Source organism: Abramis brama (genome assembly GCF_963993115.1).
Source record: "Abramis brama genome assembly, chromosome: 24".
Classification (NCBI taxonomy): Eukaryota; Metazoa; Chordata; class Actinopteri; order Cypriniformes; family Leuciscidae; genus Abramis; species Abramis brama.
Window position 1 is genome coordinate 24,154,131 of NC_139986.1, and position 14,306 is coordinate 24,168,436.

General features: G+C 35.3%; 1 protein-coding gene across 3 annotated transcripts; it reads right to left on the reverse strand.

Moving 5' to 3' along the window:
• Nucleotides 1-502: 502 nt before the first annotated feature.
• Nucleotides 503-12,163, reverse strand: LOC311074968 (V-type proton ATPase 116 kDa subunit a 1). Of its 3 annotated transcripts, none has more exons than XM_084102015.1 (20): nt 11,827-12,163; nt 11,245-11,323; nt 10,310-10,407; nt 9,998-10,126; nt 9,206-9,324; nt 8,945-9,071; nt 8,356-8,438; nt 7,791-7,884; nt 7,458-7,670; nt 6,846-6,996; nt 6,157-6,290; nt 5,907-6,067; nt 5,736-5,829; nt 5,064-5,182; nt 4,545-4,752; nt 4,360-4,467; nt 3,310-3,375; nt 3,062-3,179; nt 1,964-2,135; nt 503-1,562 (listed from the first exon to the last, which is right to left on the reverse strand). In XM_084102015.1, exons 1-20 carry the CDS (start codon nt 11,941-11,943, stop codon nt 1,490-1,492), a joined length of 2,463 nt encoding a protein of 820 aa, XP_083958141.1. In that variant the 5' UTR covers nt 11,944-12,163; the 3' UTR covers nt 503-1,489. The 3 variants fall into 3 exon arrangements, with proteins under 3 accessions (XP_083958141.1, XP_083958140.1, XP_083958139.1); XM_084102014.1 differs by having other exon boundaries at nt 4,300-4,467; nt 7,503-7,670; nt 11,827-12,022; XM_084102013.1 differs by having other exon boundaries at nt 4,300-4,467; nt 11,827-12,022.
• Nucleotides 12,164-14,306: the final 2,143 nt, after the last annotated feature.

Here is a 14,306-nt window from a genome sequence, read left to right on the forward strand (position 1 = left end):
TAGAAAACTAAAATATTTATTAGTCTAGTGGCATTAACTGGATCCAGGTTTACACTAACATACTGTACATCTGTCTTTAACTTGCAGTTTTGAAATGCTACCGATAAAATTATAAAGCGAATAGTGAAAAACAAAACAAATGAAGAGCATCATCACAGGCGTATCGAAGCATTGGCGTTCGACTGTTTCTGTATGCATTTGTGTTGTACCTTCATGCGTTTGAATGCAATAACATTTGAAAATATGAAAACAAAGATCTCGACTATATCTGGAGGTCTAAAAGGTCTATGTATTAAAGAAACATTGTCAAGTTCTAAATTATAAACATGCCTTTAATGCTTGATGCTGTTCTGTCTTGACGTGATGCGAGGGTTTGTTTGTCGAAAACCGTCAAAAGCATTCTTGTTTATAACAGTTGTCTAGTCTGAACTGAAATAGACACAAAACCCTGGTTTTTACATTCAGAACTCAGGAGCCAGTCAATGGTGCATCATAAACATAGTAGCGTCTTTTTCATGTTTATTTAAAATGCTGACATTAACACAGTGAATGCTGTTTGATGTTTTAGAAAAAGTTAGTTCTGTACATCCTGTATAGGTAACGTAGTGATGTGCAAGTATACAAACATTTAACAACAATCCATTAGGGACGCAACTAACAAATTCACAGAATACCACCTCTGATGTGTGTACGACAGATCGTGTGATGCATGTACAGGTCATGCATTCATTCTGCTCCACAAACTAGGATGGTTCACAGCATTAATAAAAAATACAATTTGAAATGGTTCATTTAACCTTTTCATTTCATTTTATGGCAACCCTATATATATATACTCACTTTTGTTTTGTATAATGTAAAATTAACAAATATTTTGATAACATTTTTATTAACATTTTATTAGTCTTACACAACTACCCTGTAATAATATGCAATATGTAGGCCTACTTAAATGTAATTATTTTGTAAAGTCACTTGTCACAATGCAAAATGTTTAAAAAAAATTAAATATCTTTAAATCAGGCCAAGGAAATTTTGGTGGACCACTTAAATACTTTAAAATGAGTTGGTGAGTTACTGTGTCATGAATTGAGAAATCAATATTTCCTCCTTCTTTTGACATATAAGACTTGTACTATAAAAACATCCTGTAAGTTTCAGAACTTCCTCGTTAATCCAAAAACAGCTTTTATTGAAACCACACTGCCACAACAACTCGACTTTACATTACATTAATGTCACATTATTACGTCGTACTGTGATGAAAGATCAACGCTTACTTCTACATCAATGTTTAGTTTAAGTTAAGTTGAGCTTAATACAGTATTTTTGTTTATAGCATATTTTCATTTTGTTCACAAAACTTAATAATTGGGCGACCCCTATTGAAGTCCCCTGGTTTAAAGTATGAATTTTTTACATTCACAAAACTATAATGATGCTAAAAACTACAAGAATAGTACAAATAGTGACTATAAATGCTGTGTTTTTACAAGCTGTCAAAGGACAAGGGTGTGAACTTGTAGCCGGATCCCTCGTAAAACTTGTTCTGAAATTCAACCCTGAAAACAAACATAAAAAAAAGTCACTTTAACTACATTCATATCACTGTCCCATTTTGTATAATATTTAAACATGCTTTATAAACAGATATCTTATTATTGTTAGTAACAGTACACTGAACCTCACACAATTAATGCAACATTTGGACACACTTCAAGTACAGAGACATTTGACCTTTGGGCCAGATATACTGTATGTAAACTTTAATAGATTAAAAACAGACAGACATGCCCCAAGTCAAGGGTCATGAACAAGTCAAATACCTTGACTAACACGCAACTTACAAGTGCAAGGTGCAAGCTTGTCATATGCATGATAAAGCACAGAGGGTTAGACTAGGTTTTCTTTGTTAGAGGAATCAGTGGACTCTTGTTGCTTATGAATAATGTGTTGTTCTTACCAATGCAGTCGTAAAGCATGCAGAAAGGCAGACAGGCCCTCCATGATCAGAAGAATGGTCACGGTGAGAACAGCAAAAGCAGCAAACTGCAGAACCAGCATGAGCGAACCCACACCAGAGGAGAGCTTCAGCCCCACCTGGAGAACCATCCGCCAAAGCACCTCCGACAGCTCTGCAGGAATAATTCACACAAAAATCTAAACGATCCCATCATTTACTCACCCTCAAGCCCATCCTAGGTGTATATGACTTTCTTTCAGCCGAACACAATCGGGGTTATATTATAAAATATCCTGGCTCTTCCAAGCTTTATAATGGCAGTGAATTGCAAGCTCAAAAAAGCACATCCATCCATCATAAAGGTAATACACCCATTGCTGGAAGCCAGTGATTATAGTTTATAAAGTTTTAAATATGTTCTTACAAAATTCTTACACAATCCCAGAAGGCATTTATTAACTCCCTGGAGCCGTATGGATTACTTTTATGATGGATGGATACACTTTTTTGGGCTTTAAAATCTCAGGTACCATTCACTCCCATTATAAAGCTGGGAAGAGCCAGGATATTTTTTAATATAACTCCGATTGTGTTCGGCTGTATAAGTGTAAAGTCATATACACCTAGGATGACTTGAAGGCGAGTAAATTATTGGATCATTTTCATTTTTGAACAATTCCTTTTAAAGTGTAACTTTGCCGATTCTCAATCCGTGTTGTATTGTTTTTACAATGTCGACAGTATATGTAAATGAGCAATGTTTACTCGTTCTCTGTGTTACCTGACTTAGAAATTTACAATTATTTGTCAGCAAAAACTAAAGAAAATAGATTTTTTTAATATCTTTGAAAAAAGCTCACCAACGCTGCATTTATTTGATAAAAAAAAATACAGTAAAAATAGCAATATTGTGACATAATATCACTTACTGTTAATAACCATTTAATCTATTTTAAAATATAATTTATTCCTGTGATGGCAAAGGTGAATTTTCAGCAGCCATTACTCCAGTCTTCGGTATATTTTCAGAATTAAATTCTGTATTCTGTTAAATTGAGATGATGATAGAGTTATTTTTATTACTGTGCCGGGACAAACCTGCGTGAGCCAGACTGAGCGCCCAGAGCCGAAGGTACGAGGCCGTGTTGGAGATGCAGCCCAGGCAGTACTCGATCGTGTGGATGGCCTGATTCACAAACACGTCACCTATGCTCACCTGAGGAAAAACACAGATCAAACCATCCGCCCTCATTGCTTGTTCAGTATACTTCATGTAAAGACATTTGAGCATTTTGTATTTCAAATGTTTATAACATTTAAAGACTTTCCATACAACACAAGCTTACCATCTCATCTTTCTGATGTGAGGAGAAACCCTTATCTGATCCATGCTGATCATTGTTTCCAAACACCTGCATAGAGACTTTCTTAGTCACAATCACAATCACTTAATTAAATATATTATTATAGACACAAAATATATATAATATGTTATTTTTATATGCATTTCAAATGAGAAATATGCAAAAATGTGCCAAATTGAAAATGTCAAATAAATAAAAAGCAGTAGTAAAAAGAAAAATAATAATATTGCTGTATTGAGATACATAACATTTAAAAATAAAATAAAACCACTAATAAATCTAAACACTGTAAAAAAATTACATGATCAATAAGCAATTTTCAACTTTTTTGATAGGTTATACAAGATTCAACTCATTTTATTAAAGTCAGTTTGATGTAGTCTAAGTTGAATGACTTAAACATTTAAGTTGGTTGTACTTAAAAAATTTAAGGCAGCAACTTTTTTTAAAGTGATAAATCTAAATATTAAAATTAAAAGAAAATGTTATAGACTACTGAACTTAATTACTATTTATGTACTTTACTTATACTGAATATTTTTAAATATTTATATGTTATGCACATACAGATACAGTATATGCTGTAATTGCATTCATTTTAGATCATTTTAAATTTAATTATAAATAATCTATCTAAACAGCATTTTTTTTTATCAATGTTTCCTAAATCGAGGGCCACACGTTAATATTTTTTATGTATGTAAGGATTTAATTTGCATTTAAATTTAGTTTAATACATAACACAATTTAATTAATAATAAAATTATTTTTTCCAAGTTTAAAACAGTGTTATTTTAGTATCATTGAGATATTATTTTTATTTATTTTTCATTTTAATTTTGGTTAGTTTTAGTAATTTTGTTGTGTATTCTGTCTTCTTTTTTTTTTACTTCAGCTTTAGTTTTAGTTATTTTACAACATTAAGCCTTGGCAACTAAAGCTTTAAAGGTTTTAGTCTTAGTTTTTACTAACCCTGGTTGAAAGAAGCATTAGCTGATCTTGGGCCAGGGTTGCTCTGTTCTGCTCACCCACCTGGTGTCTGGCTTTCATTCGGGTCCTGTAGATGAGGAGGGGTTTGGCCAGGAGCAGCACAGGAACCATGAGCACAGCCGTCACAACCAAGAAGATCTGAACAGCTTTCTGTAGAGGACAACATAATCATAATCTGTCATACTTTGGCTATGTGAAGCCAGTCAAACCAAACAATGAATCCAAACCTGTCCTCTGTAAAGAAACCTGTGTTCCGTCTGGTAATCAAACATCATCATGTTGATGAAGAGCAGCAGGATGCTGGGAGCCATTTCAGAGCGCAGGGTGATGCACCATTTGTAGAGGATGAGGAAGATCAGGTATCCAAAGAGAGAGAGCATGAAGATCAGCTGTGGAACAAACTGAAGTAAAATGTCCTGGAATTTCCCCAAATGTCTGTTAAAAAAGGAAATGAGGAAAACAAAACAAGATTTCTGACTAAGAACTCATTGATCTGGAATCTAAGACAGTACTTTTAAAAATATCAAATACTGTACGACTACATTTTTAATAATAACTACTTAGATTTATATACAAGTAACTATCTTCTTGTTTTTCTTCATTAGACAAAATAAACAAAGCTACATTTTCATATCATAAAATGTATGTTCTTATAAAAAATTTATATTTTGCATTTGCATTTGACAATCTAATTGATTTAAAAATGTAACTTTGCCTTAGTTTATGTGAGATAATCAAATACTCACACAAAGTTGACCAAACTCAGGGTCACTCCGAGGAGCATATGACTGACTCCCAGTATGACCGACATCTTCATCTTGAAGGAGTTTAGAAAGGATAGCTTATTCGATGCAATATTCCAAACCTAAAACAAAAATGAATTTAACATAGGCTTGTTATGATGTGATGGTAAGTTATCAGGTTTACACAGACTTGATGAATATTAAAGCATAAATTAACAAGCCAACCAGACAGTTGACATTGACTTCCATAGTATTTTTTTTTCTTCTATGGAAGTCAATGAGTGCCGTCAACTGTCTGATTACCAACATTCTTCAAAATAACTTATTTTGTGTTCAGTAGAAGAAAGAAATTCATACAGGTTTGTAACAACTTAAGGGTGTGTAAGTATATGATGACAAAATTAAAAATTTTGGGTGAACTATCCCTTTAATACAGCATCAGAACAGCTAAATCCTACCACCTAGTGGATGAAACACAGTAAGACAACCAAATTCAATTCTGTTCAATCTCTAATTTCATTGTAAAAACACACCAGGATTACATGTAGTATGTCCACAAAAAAAACAAAAAAAACATAAAATGCTAAACTTAAATGTATATATCTAAATAAAAAGTGATCATGGAAAGAAATCCTGTATGTAATGTTGAACAAACAAGGTTTTATATGCACTGACCGGGTCAATTCCAAACACATACGGGCGACCAGAATAAACTCCGGGCACAGTTGGGTTCAGCTGAAGATGGTGATTATCATGCAGTGTTTTGTTTCTGAGATAAAGCAAAAAATGATCAAAATGGAAAACGACAAAGTAACTTTAAAGCCTGCAAGCGTCCGGCGTACGTACTGCCAAGGCCCGTGAGGAAGGAACATGGGCCGCACTCGCCAGGAAGAGCCAAAAATGTTGAAGGACTTGGAGAAGCAGTCATTGTAAATCAGTCCAGTATATATGGAGAACATTCCCATGAGCAAGATAATGTAGCGTCCACCGACCAGGACATCTGTAATCTGGGAGGAAAATCAAAGCTTACAAGACTCTAACCAGGGTTAAAAAGTGATGTTATTATGACACATTTACATTTCATGCCATCCAATACCTCATTTTTCATCTTTCGTAAACATTCGGCCTGTGTAATGAGCCAGACTGCGAACAGTGTCATCAGCAGTCCATGACCACAATCTCCAAACATCACCGCAAACAGGAAGGGGAAGGTGACAATAGTGTATGGAGCTGAGAAAATAAATGATAACATACAATTCATACATATACATATATACAGTATATACACACACACACACACATTCTTGTACATCTATCTTTATGAGGACATTCATTGACACAATGCAATCTCTAGCCGCTTACCCTAACCTTACCCATCACAACTAAGTGCCTAACCCGACCCCTGACCCTAAACCTCCTTATAACCTTATCCCTAAAACCAAGTCTTGACCCTAAAACTGGCCTTTAAAGAATCTCAGAAAGTGAGGACCGGCCAAAATGTCCTCACTTTACTCTCTTTGTCCTCACTCCAATGGTCTAAAACTCAAACTGGTCCTCACAAAGATAGTTGTACAAGTACACACACACACACAGACAGACAGACAGACACAGACAGACAGACAGACACAGACAGACAGACAGACAGACAGACAGATAGACAGATAGACAGATAGATAGATAGATAGATAGATAGATAGATAAATAGAATTATAGATGGATAGAATGATGGATGGATGGATGGATCAGAAATGATATAGAAGATTAGCAAGAGTAACAGCCAATCACCTGGATTGATCTCCTGATAGGTACCGACTCCATAGGCGTCAATAATGGCCTGGAATCCTTCAGTAAATGTGTTGGTTCTGTTGAAGGTTGGAGGAGTTTGCTGGGTTTGGATACGGTTCAGGACTGGGGTCACACTGGAACCACTCTGCTCCTAAAAAAAACACGTGAAAATCACACATATATGAGAAACTTGCACGACTTGAGGTATAATTCAAGTCTGCAGTACAAACAGTTTGAGTGGAGTTAAGAGTATGAAACTACTTGCAAAGGGTAAAATTTACAGTATTAATATTTAAAAATATCCCATTCAAGTAAAGTACATAATTTGTAATTAAGATCAATTTAACTTTAACATTTATATTCAATGTACATATACGATTTAGAATTTATTTATTCATTTTAAAATTTTACATATCATATTTTGCAATATTTAAGATAATAGTTTTGTTTAACTTTTTTATTTCTATCTTTTAAACCACTTGCAAAGGGGCAAAATTGCTCAAACATTTAAAATGCGACTCACTTTCCTTTGCAGACTTTTAAATAGTTTTGAATTATTAGTGATGGTGGTCTGCAGAAACTTTCTTCAAGGCAGTGTATAAACATACATACTGATCCCATAATCAGGGCGTTTTGAACTAAAGGGAGATCTGACACGGGACACCAGATCTCTGCCACGATCAACTTCTGCGTGATGTCTATGTTGCAGAGATTCAGTGTGTAGTAGATGGCCTTCATCTTCTTCACTTTGCTGCTCCACTCCTGGACGTGGTCGGCTGCTCTGGTCAAGACACCACCGCGATATTCCTCAGTTCTTCTCAGGATCTGTAGAAAAAAACACGGACATAGCCATTCCCTACGTTTATTTTTGAAAATCGATCATTGGTGGAAAAACATGCTTGAAAAGACACGTGGCGAGTAAAAATAATCAGTCATTTGACCCACCATTCGAAGATCTTCCATTCGTGACTTTACGCTGTTGCTCATCTTCTTGCGCTCATACCAACTTTTGGGGCATGAGTACAAGCTGGCGTGAAACCTTTAAGGATTGTAAGGATTTGATGAGATCATTTCACAGAATTCAAAACAAACCAAGCAAATGCAAATAAGGCCATCAGATAAAATTAGTCATTCATATTTATATATGCATGGATTGTTTTGACCAAGTTAAACTGCTACTGTCATTCTCTAAATATGGTAACAAACATATCATTAAAAAAAAATTCAATTAGTCAAGTTATACATTATTTAGTTAATTTACAGATGTTATTTGTGTTAATATTCGTGAGAACAATTTTTATTTTATTTTTGTCTTTACATTGATTCATTTTATTTTCACTGGTGTTATTGTTAGTGATATTACAACTTCATTTGTAAAATAAAATGAAATATTAAAATAAATACTTCTAATAAGAAAAAATATTGAAAAGAATTTTCTAAGTCAACATTGTTTTTAAAACTTATTTCTACTGCTGGTATGTAATGTGTGTGGAAATACCATGTCTCTCACCCTTCACACACTTTTCTGATCTTTTCTCGCACATGTTCTCCCTGGACAAATATGATGAACACGTCCTTCTTCACAGCTCCTCTCTGTTTAAAAGAAACATACTTACTGATCACTTAAGATAATCTGAACACAGACAAATAGACTGTGCATTAGTTTATTCATCATAAATAGAGAAAAATATATTTCACATATAGCCACATGTGTGGTGTGAACTGATAATCTGAGAGCAAGCTTGTATGAGCAGTGAGCACATATTGATAGACATAGATAATGGATTCTGGTGTTGAAGAATATACTGTAGAATGGCAATATGCACTTATGTTGCAGAAATGTTAAGCATTGACAGTCCATGTTTTGAGTGTGAAAGAATATCATAACAATAAAAATAGCCTAACTTAAAGTCCCCCTACAGTCAATCCCTTAAAACTCATCTTTAATAATCAAAATAAGTAATGTTTTTCCCTCTCAAAATAATTTATTCATGCCTTAAAATAGCTTGAATGTAACTACACATAGAACTAAACATCACATAGACATATAAACAACATTAAAAACTTTAAAATTCCCATTAAAAATATGATAGTCTCACCACCACTTGGAGTTCCTCTGTGGTCTGTATCTCTGCGTGCCGAAGGACGAAATTTCCATGAAAAAGGCGCCAAAGAACCTTTTCAAAAGCAGGAAACCTGTCTTGTTTGATAACACCTGCAACAAAACTTAAAATGCGTACAGATAGGCCTATGGCATTAGCAGTACAATTAGGTCAGGCTGTAAAAAGAAATTGTGTTCTAACTGGAATCTTTATTTTAAAGCGTGTATGTATCAGTTGGACAAAATCTTTTAAATGTACCCTAGATTTAGAGGTCCGGAGGTGCTGGAACTGCTGACTCTGCGGCAGGTCATGTAGGACGAGACAGTCATATACACTGAGTCTTCAGAAGGAGGCTCAGAGCATAGCAGTGACTCGGCCTGCACACAAGCAATTGTCAACACAACTTTAGTACATCAGGCTGTCCATGGTAACCTTTCGCTTTCATTGCATGGAAATGAGTATTATGGACAACTCCATAGTTTGGAACAACATGAAAGCTAGTAAATTATGAAAGAATTTGCATTTTTTTAAGGTAAACTATCACCTCAAGCATTTGAAATCATGTTAAAAATTGTCCATTTGACTCTTAGATGCAGTGAAGGTGAAACGCCCTGAAGATCAAGCTTAAATAAATCAAATTGATAAATTTAGTTGACTAAATATGCAAATGTTTGAATATTAAGCATGAACTGAGGCCTTAAATTCAGCATGAAACTTTTCTTCACTATTGTGATGTATATTTGAGTGAAACAGATTACTACTCTTACTATTTCTGCCATAGAAAAATATAAAAATTTGAAATATTTATTTAGTTAAAATTATTATTTATAAATAATTTTAAGCTGAAGTACTAAAATTACTGAAACTAAAACTGAAATAAAAAATACATTTAATCTATATCAAAATATGAAAAAGAAACTATGACAAAAGCACAAAAAACAACCTTAAACTGAAATGAAAAATGCAAATATAAAAATAGTTTTACTACTATAATAGTAGGCCTATATAAATATATAAAGTTAAATGGTTCTGAGATCTCAAGATCTTCACCTCCTCAAAGAAGTCTTCAGTCATCCTCAGTAGAGAGTCGATGTCCATCAGCTCAATGAGGTTCTGTCTGAGTGCGTCGTGGTTACAGTTGATTTCTCGCAGTTCCTGCTCCAACTTCTCAAATGTGGACTAAAGGTTTGAAGACAATCATTACGTCACAGTAACTTTCTGAATTTCTGTTTGTGTGTCAAATTGTTATACAGAGTAAGAGAGAAGGGGTTTATTTCGTCAATGCCATGATTGACCAATCAGAATCAAGTATTCCAAATACAAATAGCAGCATAATAACAAAATGACAAGTGTTGTTTTCACCTCCAGCTCCAGAACATCTCTGGGACAGGGAACCATCTCCTTCTCCTTTGTTGCAGCAATTACGATGTTAGATTTCATCATCTCCTTCTCAAGATATCCTAAATAATGTACAATTTCAAGAGAAAGCAACATGACTATCTTTGAAGTAAGGTAAATATATCCAAAGGGTTTCAAATTAATCTAGGGAACAGTGTTGGGGAAAGTTACGTTTAAAAGTAATGCGTTACAATATTGTGTTACTCCCTAAAAAAGTAACTAAATGAGTTACTCAGTTACTTTTTCTGGAAAGTAATGCATTATGTTACTTTTTCTCACCTGGGCTGGGCTCACTTGCTTATTTTTTTTTAAATTTTTGACAATTGTAAAGGCCCTTTCCACACCAGAAGCCTCAGGCTGAAAGAAGTGCAAATTCACGCCTGTACAGTAGAGACAGAGCGCAGCTCAAACAAAGCTTTCGGCTCTTCTGCCATTCAGTAGAAGAAAGTTCAACACGTCAGCAAAAAAAACAAAAAAAAATTCAACACAAACGTGAGGTTTAAGTAAATTTAAGTTATTTTTGCTTATTAGTATGGTTGAATTGGATCATCAAAATAACTTGCGTTATTTTGAAAAAGGAAGTCAGATATTTTGTTGTAAATTTAAAAGTAATGCGTTACTTGAAAAAAGTACACGTAACTCACGTTACTTGTGATGTGTAACACTACCTGGGAATATGATTCAAGTGTAAATCAAAGTTTTATTGTTAGATCACATCTGCACAATATGTAAAACAGAAGATATAGCCTACATTTTTGCAATACTAAAAGGGCTTAAAAATGTATTAAATTTACAGCACAAATGTTTATTTGTGAGATTAGAATTAGGACTATCATAAGTGTTCAGTATATCAATAAATACAATAAACCAGTTTGTTATAATAAAGTATACATTCTTACTCAGAATTCTCTCCATTTCTTCACATTTCTTCACTTCCTTCACAAAGTGCCTCTGAAATGCTGTTACACCAGGATTCAGCTGAAAGATCATTAAAAAAAGTAATACACATATGAATTCTAACACAGTTTTGGTTTATTTTAGATGACTTAGGCCATATTAGAAATGATTCCCTTATTTAGGATTAATTTACCGACATAATGTACACAACCAGTTTTTTTTTGCTCTACAGTGTTATGCATTGATCGATTCAGCCAATGGTGAGAAATCAAATTCTGTGACAATACAAGCTCAATATAAACTGAAGAATGATGTAGTGAGTATGCTCTAGAAAGTGTGCATGCTGCTAAAAGCAGCAAACATTTAGAAATCAATAGATCATGCTATTAATGTTATTTGACAATCTGACAAATGAATCTTCCATCATAACATTTAAACTACAAAATAAATCAGAACTTAAAGAGCATTTAGCAGCTCATGGCCTGATGCTCAATGTAATTTCAGTTCAACAACACAGACTTTGTGGTCACTAGACAGTCGAAAGAAGTTGCTTACACTCACACAAACGCATCAAGGTTACTTACATCTTTAAACTGAACCAAGCCAAGATGACCAAGTTCATTGATGCAATTGTGGGCCGATTCCGTTTGAAAGAACAGCTGCACGAGGCACATCTCCTCACTGCGAAATAAAGAACCCATTCTGAAATGCTTCAGAGAGCTGGAGATTGTTCTGAATAGTTTGGAGGAATATAAACTGCTCACATACTGCTGGTTGAGCGGCAGTGATTGTCTTTTTGTAACTCAGTCTATTAAATGTCTGTCTGTGAGATCAATAGTGTGCTTGTGTGGCCTCAGGATCAATATCGACACCACTAGCGCAGCTGGAGCATCCAGACCAAATTATAAGTAACCCTGCAGCAAAGCACACATTTAAAAATACTGTATGTATGATGTAGTGCAAATGACCTCAGAGGACTAGACTAGTATCTATCTATAAATTACAGGAACGTCTAGTCTGTCTGTGTGTGTGTGTGTGTCTGTTATTCACGTATCTCTCGAACCGTTAGTCCGATGGATTTCAAACTTGACAGGGGTCTTGCTACGCGCACGAGTAAGTGCAGTGCCAAGTTTGACGTTGTTTGGATTAGAAATGCAAAATATATTGTTAAATATCTCTGGCCGCTGGCCACTCCCCCTCTCACACTGCACACTGATGAGCACAGTGTGCACTAGAAAATTAGCCTGACTACGTCAGACTTCCTACTTCCACTCAATTTCATTTCGCTTCTGTACTCAGTCTGAGACAGCGTAATAGCTTTCCGTTTTCCTCCGGCCTGAAAACAGCCGGCTAATCAACAAACAGAGGGCGGGCTGAGAGCCGTGACGTAGATGCTGATTGTACCGTGGATGCGTAGATTTACTTCACATAATCTGCAAAAGTCGTTCACAGCCATGTTCACTCCGGTATTTCGCTCGATGGTTTTGTTTTCGCATCATACATGTGTTTACAGTGGAAGTTAGATGCGGCTGAGCATGCGCATAACACACGCCATAACCAAACGTTATGTGACTGGCTTACGGGTAACCAATGATTTTAAACTTCAGACAAGCGCCCCCATAATTGAAAAGAAAACGCTTTTCAATTATGATATGCCAGACTCTTAGTGATGGGCATTCCGGCTCTTTTTCGTGAGCCGGCTCATTTGACTCGGCTCACTGAAAAGAGCCGGCTCTTTTTGACTCACAAACGGCTCTTTAAAAAATATATGTTTTAACTCGCTGAAAGTCCACCACACAACTGTGCAACGTGAATATTCACATTTTTAATTGTCCATAACAACCCAAAAACTAGCCTGCTTGCCTTGCACATCTAATTAATGGGCAAAGTTATGACTGACTATTTTTCTTACCTTCTTTTTTTACTTTTTAATGTGGATATTATTGAGCTTGTAGAAGTTTAGCTCTTGCGTTCTTCTGAACATCTTGGGCTGCAATTGCCCGATGTCATTTCTGAGTCATATCGGACCATAATCTGTCTCTCTTTTAAATGCATATTCCACGAGTGGTAGGCTACGATTGGCTGTTTTAAAATATAATTAATATCGAAACAAAATAACAAAATAACCCAGGCGGTCTCATCTAAGATAAGTTTAGGCCTCCTCCAATAGTACTGACAGCTGGGCATAGCTTGCAGGTTTGCTTAGTGGCAAACTTTTTTCATTTGATTGGTTCAACCGCCACCCGCCCGAATTTAATTAAAATATTATTTTTCGTCACGTCATCCGCCTGATCCGCGGTTTATCCGCATCTCTAGTGTGTGTGTGTGTGTGAGTTTGCTCGGCCCTCCCTCATGCAGTTTAATTGGTTGACATCGCGTGTATGATTGACAGGAACAGAATGTGAGGCTGATCAGACAGTCGAAACAAATGTGTGTGCGCCTTTAGGCCTATATAATTATGTTTTTGTTGGTTTTTGAATTAGTCAATTATTTTAAATGCATTTAAAATCATTCAATATTTCATTATTAGCCTACATAATGATTTAATTTCTATAGGCTATATTTTTAAAAATAGAGTCGGCTCTTCAGATATGCGAGCCGGCTCCCGTCGTTCACCTACAAGAGCCGGCTCTAAGATCCGGCTCATTCGCGAACGACCCATCACTACTGAGACTCTGTCTGTCTACGAAGCAAAGCGAAGTAGCAGAGTTTGGTATTACCAGGCTACTAGAAAATGTGCATGCTGCTAAAAGCAGCACACATTTAGAAATAAATAGATCATGCTATTAAGGTTATTTGACAATCTGACAAATTAATCTTCCATCATAACATTTAAACTACAAAATAAACCAGAACGTTTTCTCGGAGTTCACTATGCAGGGAGCATGCTCCCTGCTCCCATGCTCTATGCTCCCTGCTCCCTGAATCGTCATGCTTATTCATTTGTGGATGTTAACTGAATCTGTAAGTCAGCTACACTGTTTACTTCTGAATATTATATTTTATTTGTTACCGCTACTGTGTAGCCTATGCTATTCACCAACTAAACATATCCTATTCAATA

Excerpts from the sequence above, each read along its gene's own strand:
- LOC311074968 (XM_084102013.1), bottom strand. The coding sequence starts at position 11,943 with ATGGGTTCTTTATTTCGCAGTGAGGAGATGTGCCTCGTGCAGCTGTTC. Across the intron at positions 10,408-11,244 it reads AGAAATGGAGAGAATTCTGA|GATATCTTGAGAAGGAGATG; the intron begins GTAAGAATGTAT and ends TACATTATTTAG. Across the intron at positions 4,753-5,063 it reads CTGAGTTTGGTCAACTTTGT|ACATTTGGGGAAATTCCAGG; the intron begins GTGAGTATTTGA and ends CTTTTTTAACAG.